Source organism: Larus michahellis, chromosome 4 (genome assembly GCF_964199755.1).
Source record: "Larus michahellis chromosome 4, bLarMic1.1, whole genome shotgun sequence".
In the NCBI taxonomy this organism is placed as follows: Eukaryota; Metazoa; Chordata; class Aves; order Charadriiformes; family Laridae; genus Larus; species Larus michahellis.
Genome location: NC_133899.1, coordinates 89,270,919 through 89,286,319, shown reverse-complemented (window position 1 = coordinate 89,286,319; position 15,401 = coordinate 89,270,919). Strand labels below are relative to the sequence as shown.

Sequence of the window (15,401 nt, the reverse complement as noted above, 5' to 3'; positions counted from 1 at the left end):
TTTGTTTCTAGAGAGTGTGCGCATTATACTGACAATCCACTTACTCAGCCGACATGCTTTGGACAGGCTGACTCCAAATGCGAAATATGAAGCTTTTAGTTCAGTTTGCTGCTTATACTGTGAAAGAAAGGCAATTATTTTGAGCCCTGCTGGTGGTATAAGCAAATTCCAATTATGCACTGTACTGAGTAACTTGCTTTCTCTGCTGTTAATTATATTTTTGCTTGCTAGTACTTTAGAAGGGGAAGCAAATAACACAGTATTTGTACTGCAAAGACTCTGCTTCCATAAAGTGGTGCTGGGATAATCCTTCATTGCGAGTTCCCTTTGTGTTATAGCAGTGCACTGGCTGGTTCATTACAGTTGTTACAGAAATATTGTTGTCCAGGAAAAATGCATGCAGCAGGAAAGGAAGTTAATTTGGTAGGCAAATGCAAGTTAAAAATGGAGGGACTCAAGGGAAGCATTAAGGTTTGTATCTGCCTTTTTAGTCCTAGCCGCAATAGCCACAAGTGGTGTACTAATGTAGGTACAAGTATATCATATGGGGCTGATGTATGGCAAGGCAAAGAGCAAGGCTTAGAAGGGCAGCTGCCTGCAGAGATCCTGTTTAGCAGGGCAGCTGGTCAGATAACAACTTGCTAACGAACGTGAGCAATGAACCCCAGCACCTGGTCCTGCACCAAGAGATGTGCAGCATGAACATGATGTTTTGGAAAAGCAAACCCTGTGGCTTGATGTCTAGTTGTTGATTTTAGGTTCTGCTGTATCTAGGATTTCAGTTTCTCCCTCAATCTCTGTTTGGTTACAGTGTATTACAGCATTGAATAGACGGTGAATGTTGTTTGCAATGACTGTGTACGTGCAGTTTACATACCATAAAACTATGAAGACACAGACCAGGGCTTGTCTGGGAAGAAATCATCAGACTAGTGTCTTCAGGCTCCAGTAATTTTGATAGCAGTGCAAATTATGCAGTAAGTAGGCAGGAGGAGAGAGTACCCTCTTGCCTTGGGCTTTACCTCAGGGTTGCGTGTGTCTAGTGCTGGGTCCGGATGGGACATGGGGACTGTGTAAGGGGCCCAGCTGAGCATTGTCAGTAGCCAATTGTTATGGAGTGCTATGTACGGGAACATTTGATCATGACCTGTAGCAAGCTAACCACCATTATGTCCTCTTCCTACCGATGTCTTGTAAGGACACAGCTTTTGAATAAATGCTAGCTTTTAAAGCCTATTTTATTTTTGTCATCATTTGAATTAATTCTGAATCTCTCCAGTATATGTGTTTAATTGATTTAAACAACTGTCCTTAAATAGAGAGACACCATAGGTCAGAGTGTTAGAAATCTGGCTAAAACTGTTAATTTGCTGCAGGAGAAAAGGATCATGTTCTATTTCAGCATTCCCAGCTGCCATTCTGTAACGCTGCTAATTCCTCTTTAAATATAATGGCTAAAATAATTCATGCGACTTTTAACAATCTACTGAAATCAGTCTGGGCATCTCCCAGACTGAGTGGAATATAATTGAGTGGAATATAATTTCTTTTTGGTAAATTATGGGGCCACACTAGGGCGTGCTTTTTGTTCAGACGTGCTTGTTACATGAAGAGCACAAAACTTCCTACGGAATCTTTCTTTGGTTGAGGTGAGAAAGGTTAAAGCTTGAGTTTGATTGAAACCAAGAAGAGTCAAGTGCTTGGGTTCATTGATGGACTAATTAATCTGGTTCGTTTACATCATGGATTTATATTGCCATGAATACTTTCATACTTAACAAAATTTTCCATGTAAATTTGATAATTTTGGTGTTTTTTTATATTTTTGTTATTAATTTTTCCAGAAACAGTACATTTTTGACAGAAGTCTTTCAGTTATTTATATGAGCAGAAGAGAAGCAAGGAAAGTGTTAAATAAGTTTTGTGAATAATACTAGCCAAATATTCCGGAATGTTAAGAATTCAGGATTTGGTTAGTATATGGAAAACTTTTGGCATGGTGTGGGCTTCTTCTCCCTCATTAGTTTATTTCTATTCACAACCTAAAAAATGTCTGAAACTTGAGAATTTTTTACTGATGTTCTAAACATTCAGCAAATCCAGTTGTGTGCTTTTGGCAGCATTTGGAAGGATAGTTCAGCTAATTTTTAGGAATTCATGGTTTTATTGAGCTCAGTAGAAATTTCTCAATTAAGGCTTGAAGTTTAGAAACAAACAATGTTTCTGGTCACTAGTGCAGCAGGTAACAGTTAAATGTTGTTTCTGAACAGATTCTGTGGGCTGTGATACATTCGTTGACCTCTGTGTATCAGAGGGTTTGTTGTTGCATGCCTTCCTTCTGGTGGTCTACTTGATCTGCTAGTTTAAAGATATTTCTTAGAACAGGAGGCAAATGCTATTTAAGCAAATAAAACTTACCAAGGTAACGCAAATGACAGAAAATGTTAATGAAATTAAAATATTTGTTTTCTGAGTTTTGTTCTTTCTCTAGGGAATAATTTTTAGGACAAAGGACAATATCAAGTACTATTATTAAATTTGAGTATGTCTGAAGTCTGTTCTCTCCAAAGTTTGTATAGCCCATTTATATGGGAAAGCTCATTTAAAAAAAAATTTAAAAAATATGTAAAGAAAGTATAAGACAAATCAAACACCTTTTTAAACAAACTGAATATGTCTTATATACTGTAAATATAATGACTGAATATAATGACCTGAAAAGGGTTTCTGATGAAAAGCAGTAGCTCAGTAAGAGGATAGTTTTTACCTCTAAAATGTGAAAAGCAGTTTGGAAGTCACCAGATCATGCTGAGTCTGGGGGAGATGAGTATCAATCCCCTATTATGCCAGAATAACAATTTAAGAAATAAAGAGCTTTTATTCAGGGCTTGCTTTCAAGAGGACTGCAGAGGAAAAAAAAAAAAAATCACAGAAATTGGCCTAGTATTTCTTTTCTTTTTCTTCCCCCTAAATATGTTGCTCTTTTACTGTCAGGAATGAAAAAGGATGTATTAGAATACTTTCATTGAAAGTGGATGGAATTTTAGAGGATGGAAATATATGAAATTCACGTATATGCCATTATGCAAAAAATACTATAGCACTACACATTCTTTTTTTTATAAAATTGGCTACTATTAAAATGTAGCAATCTATAATGTAGGATAATAGCATCATATTTATAACAGAATAGAGTATGCATGCATCTTGTCTTGTGCCAGATTTAGGTAGCCTTGCTATTTGCAGTGGCTTCAGTATGATGACTTATATGCGTAAGACAAATGTGAATGTAAAAAAACCAAGACCTCGATAAACTCTTATCCAACTGGCACCGGGGTAATTTTTAGAGCAATGGCAGTTCTGTGGCCTGAAGACTGCACATATTTACTTGTAAATGTTAAATATGTATGTATGTATTTATTTATTCTTAGTACTAGCAAATAGGAAAATCATTTTGAGTGCTCTTAGGGATTAGAGATGATGGCACTGGGTACAAGGTGTGCGTAGGTGGGGTGGTTCCTCTCTGGAGGATGGGAAGATGGTACCTTGTATGAAGGCGGGGGCGTCTGTGATATGGTTTAGGAGAGGGTCGTTCAAAAAGCCTTGTCCTTTGCTGCTGCTACATGAATTAGTATTGTCCCCTCTTATTGTTGCGTAGTATCTCATCAGTAAACATAGCAATTGCTAGCATGCAGATGTAATACTTAGAAAAGATGCGTCAGTTTTAGCTTCTTGATACGCATTTTAGTGGTTGTAATTGAGGAGGTAATGGAAACAGCAAGAAGTGTTAAGAACTAGCCACCAGCCCAGGGTTTACACCAGGAGTGTAGCTTCTTCATTAAGCACAGTCTGGGAATATTTTGTACTACACTGAATTAAAATGCCTTCTTTCCCTTCTTAATCTCACTTGCTATTGTAAGGTTAAGACTTTTCTAAAAGTCAGAAAGTATTAGTCTGCCTGATGCTTGACAATGGTGAGATAGGGATGATTAGGAAAGGTCAGTCTGCTGGTCTTTGTGCTTTAGGACCTGTAATCAGGTTGATGAGCAATTAGATATTTTTAAAAAACAGTTGTAGTTTGTGTACTTCTGGAAGTGCCCGGATAATCCTGAGGGGATCTTAGTGGGGTTTGTTACAGTACAAGAGACAGTTGGGTGAGTCACACTGTTGTCAGTTGGCATGGATGACTCCATCAAAGTCTGAGGAATAGCGTTAGATTATACCTGCCGACGTCCTGGTTTAGTGTTTGGAAGTCAAACTTGGTTCAGTTAAAAATAAGTGTACTGCTTTCTCATATTTGCTTTTTTAAATCATGTGTTTGAATTGCAGAAATCTCATCAAGTTACTTTCATTTACAGTTAAATTATGCAGAAACAAGACTGAGTCAATTGGAAGACTGTCATTGTGAGAAGACTTGTCAAGTAAATGGATTGATCTACAGAGACAAAGACTCATGGGTTGAAGATGATCACTGCAGGAATTGCACATGCAAAGTAAGAATTTCTAAAGAGTTTAAGGAGTAGGACCTAATTAAAATGTGAAAATGGTCTTTGAATATGTAATGTTAACTCTGAGAATTATGTTTTTAGTATGCATCTAGTGGCAGTATGCACAATAGGGAGGGAAATGGTAAAAAAAATAAATAAAAATTTGGCATTGCTTATGTGCTTCATAAATAAAATCTGCTTTCCCTTGACAACGCTTTCTTATTTGTTCTAATTATATCTGTGAGGACTTTATGGTTTTGGGGTGACAGTGTGGCATTGTGTGTGTTTGGTTTAGAGTTGTTTTCACTGCAGTAGTTTTTCAGAAAGGAAGCATTATCTTAATAGTATTCATAGATGCTCAGTTGCATCTTGCATGGTAACAACATGCAGATTCTGGTTTCAGTTTGTGACTCTGAAAACCTGAGGAACAGAAGAGAATTAGTATGTAAATCTTGTCTTGTTCAAATTATTTGATAAATATCTGAAGAGAGTCTTTGCTCAAGAAAATAGAAAACTGATTGTTAAAAATATCAAAGATGATTGACACAGCCTGCAGAAAGTGGTGCTTATGTTCTTGTAAAGATGAGCCTATGTTTTCCGCTTAACGCGCTTTGTTAAGGGAAAGTGAGGCAAAACCAGTAATGTGTATCAAAATGGGGTGGTTCATCTTCAGATGCGTTTTGATTCAAGTTTTGTAGTTGGATAGGATTAAACTTGTTACTGAGGGATGGGTCTGTAATCCAGAATGCTATTTTCATTTACTTAAGTAGTTTTCTGTCTTCTGTATTTTGTATAAAATACTCTCTTACAAATACTCAATTGCAACAGTTGTAGTTGAATTTTGTCTTCAAAACCTTTGCTTAGAGTGGAGTTGTGGAGTGCCGAAGGATGTCCTGCCCTCCTCTCGATTGTCCTCCCGATGCTCTCCCAGTGCACGTGGAAAGCCAGTGCTGCAAAATATGTAAGGGTAAGTATATCTCACAGACCTTTTAGTTGCCCTCTCTAAGCAGAGTTAAACTTGTTCTCAAAGCAGGCGCATTTTAAAATGACTTTCATGGGTCCTTGTAATTCAGGTAACGTGAGTCACAGTGGCAAACTTGATTTAAGAAGAAAATAAATAATTGCTGAGAAATGAAGATGCATTGCAAATTTTTAAGGTTCTCTTTTTTTGCCTGTTGTCAGTGTAAAGTTATTAATGTATTTGTTTGCGGCTGGGAAGCCTTACTTGGCTTCAGCTTGTATCTCCTGCTGATGTTGAGGAGCATCAAGCCTATGGTCTGAACTTTCTGTAGTGATGAGTAATAAACTGGGCTGTCATCTTTTTCTTGTCTTTTATTTTGCATTGGAAGCTTGTTCTTTAAAATAAACATGACAGAATTTCAGACCCTGGGTTACTGTCACTGTGTGGAGTGATAGTTTGCTGTAATTAGTTTCAAACTAAATTAATGAGAAGAAAGAAAAAAAAGAAGTTGTGTAATCAGTGTTATTGTCAGTTTTCAGTTCCTTCTGGAAATGAAAGCTGTAACATTCCTGGAAGGAACATTCAATATTTGTTGCCTTAGTAATAGTACAAGGGACAAAGACAATTTATATATGGAATTTTTAGCTGAATACTGGTGCCAGTCTTACCTTAAGAAGCACAGGTTATCTTCTGGCCCCTCTATTCTTGGAGATGAGTAAACTTCATCATGAGTTTTTCAATAATTCATTAACACAGGGATGATGAATTATTTTAAGATTTATTAGGAAAATAATAACACTTTTTTTAGCATTCTGTCACCTTTCTTCAGTCACTGAATTCATGAGTTCCATGCACAAATGTCCTTTAGCTGCGATCTTGCACTGGCTCTTGTTTACTCGTGTCATCTCATTTCCTTCAGCTATACGTCGGCATGAGTATTCTGCTTGCTAAAAGATGTTTATGAACAGAGTGCTTGGGTGGTAAAGTGGCTATGCTGGCCCATATTTTTCATCTCAAAATATTTTTATTTGTAATGTTGAGAGTCTAGAAAGTTCTTTATGAAACTGGATGCTTCTCTTAACACGCCTTTGCTGACGTGCGTGTATGCACAACGGTCAAAATCTGACACAAAGGAATTCCAAGGCACAAAACTGTAGATTAAACATAAATCCCCATAAGTAAACTGTTTTCCTGTTATTTGTAATGGAAAGATGAACAATCAAACTTGCCTTTTGTCAGTGATTGGCACAAACTTGACTCGTTATTCTGACAAGAACTCAGCATGTCAGTCAATGGGAAGAGATGTATGGAAGTTGATTGAAATTGGTTGTAAATGCCAGCTCCTTGACAGAATGATGTACTAGGGCCACAGTCAGTCATTTTTGGGTAGATAGCAGTAATTGCCGAGGCTTTCCAAAGAGCTGCACTGCAGGTGTTAATTTCCCCGTGCTTTTCCTATTTAGCTCTGATAGAATCATCAGTTGTAATTGGCTGTCTCTGGGGATTATTGAACGGCTGGATTATTGAGCAGTGTCCCGCCTTAGCTGAGGGTTAACAGACAAAGTAGCTCTAATGTCTCATATGTTAAGGGTTTTAAAAATGAGGTGGTTCTGTTTTGATCCCTGCCATCTTGTGTTAGCCTTCCGACTAATATTTGACAAAAGACTATAATTTTGCTTAAAATCTCATAATTTTTCTGAGTTGTGCATTAACTTGCTTTCTGGCATGTCCATTCTTTTGTTAAAAGCAGTCATGTCAGGAAGATAGAAAGAAGAGAAGGAATTGCTCTAATTCATCTTCTCCCAAAAATAGTTACCAGGATTCCTAATTTTAAACGTCCTCATCTGAAGTTTTCTTTATAAGTGAGATCACAACAACTCAGGCATAAAAACTAGGGCAGTCTTAGAAAAATGAAGAAAACTAGGATACCACAAAGAAGCCGCCTGTTTTTTAAATGTATTGTTGATGGTAGAAACGGTTGTTCTGAAAATCTTGTGCTCTTTTTTTTTTTTTTAAGGAAATGAGCATTTTCAAGAGTGTAAGTTTAAGCAAAACAAAGCAAATGTAAGTCTGACAGTTTATGAAGATTGAACTAGCCGTCTTTTATGTTTAAAATTTAGGAATCAAACTGGCTATGACAGTTGCACACATGCACCTGTAAGTGCTTCGTTCCCTTACCTTGGTATTTAGGAGAGAAATTGAGGTAAAACAGTTACTAGACAGTCTGTGACTTTTATTTTTTTTTTTTAAGAACCAAGTACTTTGAACGCTTTCACTGTACACGTGCCTTGAGTCAGGAAACTTTTAAGGCTTTGTTCAAGTTGCAATACAGGATTGGTACCTTTTAGCTCTCCTTTCAGTGTCGTAGGTCAGACTGTTATTGGTCAAGCTGAAACACCACAACAAAAAGTTATTTTGTCAGTTTTTTGTACTGTAGAGTGCCTTTATGGTGGATACTTGATTTGTGTAAGATCATAGTAGTCCAACTGTTCTCTTTAATTAACGGATTTACTATCCTCCTCTGGAATTGAAATTTAGACAGCTAGTTCCAAGAGGACTGGGATCGTTATGGTAATACTTGACTGAGGTGTATGCTACTGTGGCCTTGCTGGAAGTTACCTTCTTCAGGGTGGCCGTAGTCCTAAGCTAAGGTGGTTGTCTGTGTCTTGAACAGAATGAGGAGTGCTCATGGGTTCTAGTCTGTTGGTTCGGTTGGGGAGCTGGTTATCTTTAGCAGAAGGGGCAAATCTTCAGACAGGAATTTTTTAGTAGGAGCTTTCAGTTTCCTGGGAAATCTGCTTATTTCATGTGTGTTTTAGGAATATTTTTCTGAAGTATATTTTTTACAGTTTGTTGACTTAGAGTCATTTGCTGCATCTAATCCATTTTTGTAGTGGTCCAGCAAGCCAAAGAGTTCACCTTTGTGTCCCCCAAAAATCTGAAGGTTTAATTGAAATCTGTGCTTATATTATTCACTAATAAATGTCTCCAGTTCTTGAAGTGAGTCATGAAGACCTCTGGTAACACAAATGCTGTAGCTAATCTACAGAATGTCAGTATCGAGAATATTTTCTATCAAAAACTAATGAATTTGGTGCAGTACGTATTGTCTTATGCTCTCATTCTTCCTCTTCAGTTTGGGTAAAGATGGTACTTGCTCTTAAAATGAATTTATTGTTAGCTACTTTGTTTGTGATTTGTGATAATGCTGACTTCTGATGAAAGCAAAATGCATCATATTTTTAACATATCCATATTTTTTCAGTGTATGTGAATACCATTATTACTTTTGTGTTACACCTTGCTTTGGTTACTAATTAAATACTTATTTAATTTATTTGTTTTTTATCTCCTGCCGCCTTCTCAAATTACAGCAAAGTGTATCTATGGAGGCAAAGTGCTAGCAGAAGGTCAACGAGTATTAACCAAGAGCTGCAGGGAATGTCGAGTAAGTTTCAGTTGTATAAACTTTTCCTGATTTTAAATGTATATGTGGTGTTCAAAAGTGACAGTGCATTTCTTAGGCTTCCTTCATTTCTTAGTGCATTTCTTTAGGCTTCCTTCATGCAAATGTGACATCCGTTGTCTTAAAGGGGGAGCCCTTGAAGTCAGTGAAAACCACAAATATGAAAGCAAGGCAGGAATGTGACCCTTGCAGGGTAATAAAAAATAGGGCATAATGACTTGGAGGGTTGTTTTCTCATTTATCTCCACTTTCATGAGCTCGAGAAAAAGGCAATGACGTCTTGAGCCACTTATTAATTTCAGCCAAATTGCTAAAATTTGAAGCAGCCTGGCTTATATTGTTTGAGTTACCTTAGTATTACTTAAACTATATGTAGCCCTGCTAATAATTGAGATAAATTACTAAGTATTGGAGTGGACCGGCGTCTTTCTTGGCAAGTTCATAACACTTAGTCAACTATAGTCAACATTGAAGAATGCAGGTAAATGGAGACTGCATTAGATAGGAACATTCAGGGAGTGTTAGTGAATATAAGAGCGCTATGTGGTGTGTAAGTGTGGCAGGAAACCAGTTGTCCAAACCAGCCTTAGAAGAAGAGAGTAGTAGTAGATGATTATAAAAGGTCCATTGCTGTCCTGAGACATGTATTGGTCGTGAGTATGTGTGTGCTTTAAATATGATTTATCGCTTCAGAAAGGCACAGCTATTTTAAACACATTTGCTCTCACATGTAATTTTCAAGTATTTTTGGCTTTACATCTTGTTGAATTTGTAGAGGGGGAAGGGTGATAAATAGGAGGCTTACAAATGTTATTGACAGATAAGTAAGCTAGAACAATTACGAAAAACATTGGAAAAGATTACAATGATCTGGTTATTGTTGTGCTTGTAGCTGAGTGTACAGAGTAGCAATTTTATGTTCACTAATGGAAATGGACAATAACTGGTTGCAGATGTTGTAAAAGCAACTTGTTATGCAGAATTACTTTGCTGTTATTAGTGTTTAGCTGTATAGGGGTCCTCAGCGTTGTATATACAAATACATGGGCAACGTCGCTGCCTTGAAGACATACTAAGGTGCCTGTTATTATTTATAATATGACATAGAATGTTTATTTGGGAGGGAAAGTGCCTATATGAAATAAGATGAGAACAGGAACATTAAAGTGAAACCAGAGAGAGTGATCTGAATTATGACAGTGTAACTTCTCTGTGCTGTGAACGAGAGCGTTATATTCATCGTTATGAGTATGATAATATGTTCGTGAAGATTAAAAGCAAGTACTGACCATCAAGTATCTGTTGTATTAGAAATGACTAAAATAATAATGGAAAGAGCTTTTGCATTTTACTTACTGTTAGAGGAAATTGATATGGCAATGCTGACTGCAGTAACGCTGCAGTTTGTTATTTACATCTTAATGGAGAGTATTGATAAGTACTTGAAACAACATATGTGAATGCAATACCATGAAAAAAAATGAGTCCGTGTTGCAAACAAACAAACCAAAAATGGTATTTCCATGGGTGTGTTTCAAGAAGACAATGAACCTCACTGGCAAAGCTTGTCATTCTGACTCAGAAGAGTTTTTAAGTGGGTGTTTACCTCTGTTTCTATGACATGATATATCTCTAGACAGGAAGTTCATTCAATGTGTCTTCAGCATGACCGGCAAAGCACCTGCTTATTTACTGCCTCAATTAGGAATGCTTACTAGATGAAGGATGAATGGTGATGAGTCAAATTGTGGCAGTTGTCATCTTTTTTTATCTGATGCAAGCCTACTGCTGGACAAAGTGTTGTATGAGTAAAGGAAGGGCTTTGCGCTAGGGAAAGGCCCGTAAGAAAATTAGTATGATTTAATTTTCCAGACTTGAAAAACAGATATCAAGATCCATGAAGGAACACAACAGAGAGTACAAATCAACTGTCAATTTTTTAGTGTTGGTAAAGATGACTTAAAAATCTTGGGGAGTAGCTCTTGTGTCTGTAAAGGAGGATGTACTTGTAGGTGGGGCAAAATCAAAAAGATAAAGTTGAAATTTCACATTTCAGTTTTTATTTGAAGATAGTTACTTTATTCTTTGTATAGGTACTTATCCAAGTTTAAGAGGCTATTAACTTTTATATTTTTTTTCCATCTACAACAAAAATAATAATACTGATGGATCTAGATAGATCAAAGATTTTATTTATTAGGCTGTCATGATTTTTTTTTTATTATTTCGGAGAAGTAATCCAGACTAAAAATGTATTTATGATGCATATCCTCTTAACTGTAAGCACAGATGTTACGGATGGACAGCCATTCCCAGCTGGAATCCTGCCCACAAACACTCTCTAGATTAATCTACAATGGCAAAATGACAAAATTAGTGCCCAGGTGTTTTGAAGACTCAGAGAATGGTTCATCACAGAAGGGACCTCTGGAGGTCATTTTGTCCAGCTCCCCTGCTTGAGCAGGGCCGCTTAGAGCCAGTTGCCCAAGACCGCATCCAGAGACCTTTTGAATATCTCCAAGGATGGAGACTCCACAATCTCTCTGGGCAACCTGTGCCAGTGCTTGGTCACCCTCATACTGAAAAAATGTTTCCTGATGTTCAGATAGAACCTCTCGTGTTTCAGTTTGGATCAGTTTGTCTCTGATCCTCTCACTGGGAACCACTGAAAAGAGCCTGGCTCCGTCCTTTTTGCACCCACCCTTGAAGTATTTATATGCATTGGTAACGTCTCACTGGAGCCTTCTCTTCTTCGGCTCTCTCACCCTTTCCTCCTGTGAGAGATGCTATAGTCCCTTACTTATCCTCGTGGCCCTTGGCTGGTCTCTCTCCATCTCTCTTGTAATGGGGAGGCCAGAAGTGGACCCATCGCTCCAGGTGTGGCCTCACCAGCGCTGAGCAGAGGGGAACGATCATCTCCCTCGAAATGCTGGCAGTACTTTGCCAAATGCAGCCCAAGTTACCACTAGCCTTTTTTCACGCAAGAGTACGTGGCTGGCTTGTGTTCAACTTGGCATCTGTCAGTTCCCCCAGGTCCTTTTCTGCAAAGCTGCTTTCTAGCAGGGTGACCCCAGCGCACATGGGGTTGTTCTTCCCTGCGTGCAGGACTTTGCACTTCTCCTTTGTTAAACTTCTTGAGGTTCATGTCAGCCCATCTCTCCAGCGTGTTGAGACCCTCTAGAAAATGCAAGTGTGTTTGTGCTTTAGAAAACTGCACCTTTCTGCATTCCATAAGTGGTTATTTTGGCTTGTGGATTTCACCAGTATGGTGACGTGGCTCGTTTGAAGTCAATGGAAAGAATTCTGTAACTTCTGTTGGATTGAGAATTTACAGTTTAAGCTGACTTTTGGGTTAATGCCTGTGAAGGACGTGATGTCTGTTCATAACTGGACGATGTGTTTGACAGCAAAGGGTACAAGAATAAATTCCTCTTCATTAATGCTGGGAGCAGGCAGTCAGAGAGTTTCATACAAATTCTAGAAAGATGGATAGGGCTCCAGTGACTTCCAGGAAGCTTGACTAATAAGTTTTTCATAAAGATAAGGAACAATGTGGTTCCTAGAGTGACAGCTAAGGACGCTATTTAGAACTTTCTCCTGAAAGGCTGATTAACAACAGCTAAAATAAAAGGGGGGAAAAATAGCCCTCAAACAACAATAAAAACCCCAAAATAACCTTATCTGAAATCTTGCTATTATTTTCCAAAGGGGATCATCTGAGATGAGCTGTTTGTGGTTCAGATTTTCACTGCATGTCACTGATTAGGCTTATAGCCAATTCTTTTTTATGTACTTACCTTTGTAATTACACGAAATTTAATTATCTTGTTGTAAATGTTTGTCTCCGGATCTCATTCTTTGTGGATTGTATGTCACAGTTGGAGCTTGACCTATTTATTCCAGAAGAATGTCTTTTTGACATCTATTTCTGTCCAGAGTCTATGATTACATATGTGAATTGAGTATTAAAAAGTCAGTAATTTTTTTAAGGCTGCCTGAAGCAATAATTCTGAAGTGTGAACCATTGTTACTTATCTCAGTGGATAAAATCTGAAATCTAATGATGATGATTCTTGTAATTGGATCTGTACTAGTTTATAACAAATTGATTTTAATCCAAAGAATATTCAACGTGGAAACATTTTAATTGTTTAAAAACTTAATTAGAGATACGTTCGATTTCTTTTCCCAAGATGCAAATTCTGCAGAAAATGGAAAACTTCAGGGAAATAAATTCTTACTGTCGTTAAATGAATGCAATTCTCAATTTCTGTGGGTTTTTTTTTTTTATCTCCTTATGATTCACTAAAGAAGGCATGAGCTTGGATTGAATTTGTCTTTAGCTTTTTGACTCATCTGGATCACTGATACGACTTTCATACGATTTCTTGCCATCTTTTTCACCAGCTTTATTGTCAGTCATTGCTTTTTTTCCATATGTTGACATACTGTACCCTTTCTGTTGCAGTTGCCTTGTCTGAGCTTGAATAAGTGATAAGTTATAGCCAGAGCTTTTCCAGCTGGTAGTTTGATAACATGATAGTAAATGACAGCTCAGCGTGTCTGGTTCTTTTATCACCTTTGCTGCTGCAGTTGCACAGGCAACCATGAGGGATTCCTCCCTTTCGCTTACGGAAGCAAGATCAGAAGGAGACCTAATACCTCCATTAACTTCACTGTTCTTGTGTGGGCACTTGCTTCAATGATGCATGCTGTATGTGATACTGTAGGGAGCTGCTTTTTCTTTTTTTCTTTTTTTTTAAAAAAAGAAAACTGATGCCTGTGTGTGGTTGTTTTTTGTTGTTCTTTGGGTGTTTTTTTTTTTTTTTGTGATAGCGACTGATGCAACAATTGGGAAGCAAGAAAAACGGCTTGGCCCTGCTTAGTCTTAAAATTGCAATCTCTGGGGTAGTGACTAGGAGTGATTGTAGAACAGCCAGTTTGCACTCCCTGGGTCTGCTGCGCTTCTCAGCTGTGAGTCCTGTGAGCTGCTGGGCACCTTGTGCATCATTTGCACCTTGTTGACTCTGCAGGTGTTTCTGGGTACATAACTGCGCAGGGCGGCTTGATGCTGTGAGAGCTAATGCTGGAGCTGAATCGGTGTGGCATGTCTGGTGAGACTAATTGCCAGCAAAGAGTTTTGCCTGTACTGGTTCTGGCACCTGAGCTAGGCTTTTGGCATGGTGTGGCACGGTGTCTTGTAGATATGAAATCAATCTGGCTAGCAAGGGGGTCTCTATATAGGGGTATTTCTTAATACAGGGTAGACACGTAGGTATTGCCAATATCCTCTGTTCAAAGTCACCTGTCTGATCCCTCATATTATGAGAATGGTGGCTTTAATAACATACTTTGTCCTCTTTTTTGTATTGGTTTTCCTCTGCTTTCTTAGCCCTAGATGTGTTTGGATCATATTTTTAAACTTTTCTCTGCAATGACAGTAGCTAGAAAATGTAATTTATTTCTTTGAAGAAAGCAGAAATTCTCGTTCCGTCTTTTCGTTCCACCATCTGCCACCAGGCATCATGAAAAATATTTTGGGAGTAGTGGGGACTAGATTCATATTAAAGAGCTGTATTGGCAATATCGCAGGCTGTCTGCTTTCTTAGTGGAGTTTCACAGCCCTTTGGAAAATGGGATTATTCAGGTGTGGACAGTCGTGGTGGGATAGTTATTGTAGCTCCTACTGAGCAAAAATCCTGGTTGTTTATCTCTGCTCCTCTTCCCAGTTTGCAGTGATGGCATAGCTGCAGAAAGGATGCTGAAGTAGTAAATTATGGTATGGGGAAGGCTGGAGGGGGGGGATAAAGGGAAAAAGGAGGCTATTTTGGGACAAGATGTTAAAAAGCAACTAATTGAAGAGCAAAACAGCTGTTTGGTCTGGAGATATGGTGAAGCTGATTTCCTGGATGGGATTAAGATGGAATAAAAATTTGGTGTAGAATCTCTCCAGAAGGGCTCTGTCTTTCTCATTTTAGAACATTTCTACCAGCAGCTAGACCTCCTGTGCACAGTTTTACTCTAAATCTAGCAGAAATCAAGATCATAGAAATATCTTGACCTTGATTTACAGTTTATACAGCAATTTCTGTATGGATACCTCAAGGTGGGATTTCTGCTTTGCCATACCTTTGAAGGACCAAATTTTTGGCAATTAGGTGATCAGTAATTCAAAAGAACAGACCCTTTTAACAGGACACAGCAGAACAACACAACACTTGAAAATGTTAGTCTTCTATCTGATCTGTGTGTTTGAGTTAAGTAACTTCTCAGTGAATTACGTAGAATATGTAAGAGGAGTAAAACTTGGACTTGCATAAAGCAGGAAGACTGTCTTTAACAAAAACCTGGAGTGAAATTCTTTAATTCCTTCAAATACTCGGAAGGAGAACAAGTATACTTGGAGACAATATATTTGGAAAAACTGCTATAGAATTTTGAGCTTAAGTGCCTTTTTTTATTTTTTCTTTTCTTTCAACTCTGGGCA

General features: G+C 38.0%; 1 protein-coding gene across 6 annotated transcripts in view; it reads left to right on the top strand.

The window, feature by feature from the left end:
- Positions 1-15,401, top strand: part of NELL1 (neural EGFL like 1) — a 293,578-nt gene that overhangs the window by 68,089 nt on the left and 210,088 nt on the right. For all 6 annotated transcript variants that reach the window (XM_074586318.1, XM_074586317.1, XM_074586314.1 and 3 more), the window contains exons 8-10: positions 4,359-4,493; positions 5,352-5,454; positions 8,823-8,896. In XM_074586318.1, the coding sequence (XP_074442419.1) occupies positions 4,359-4,493; positions 5,352-5,454; positions 8,823-8,896 (312 nt within the window). The remainder of the gene's footprint in view (positions 1-4,358; positions 4,494-5,351; positions 5,455-8,822; positions 8,897-15,401) is intronic.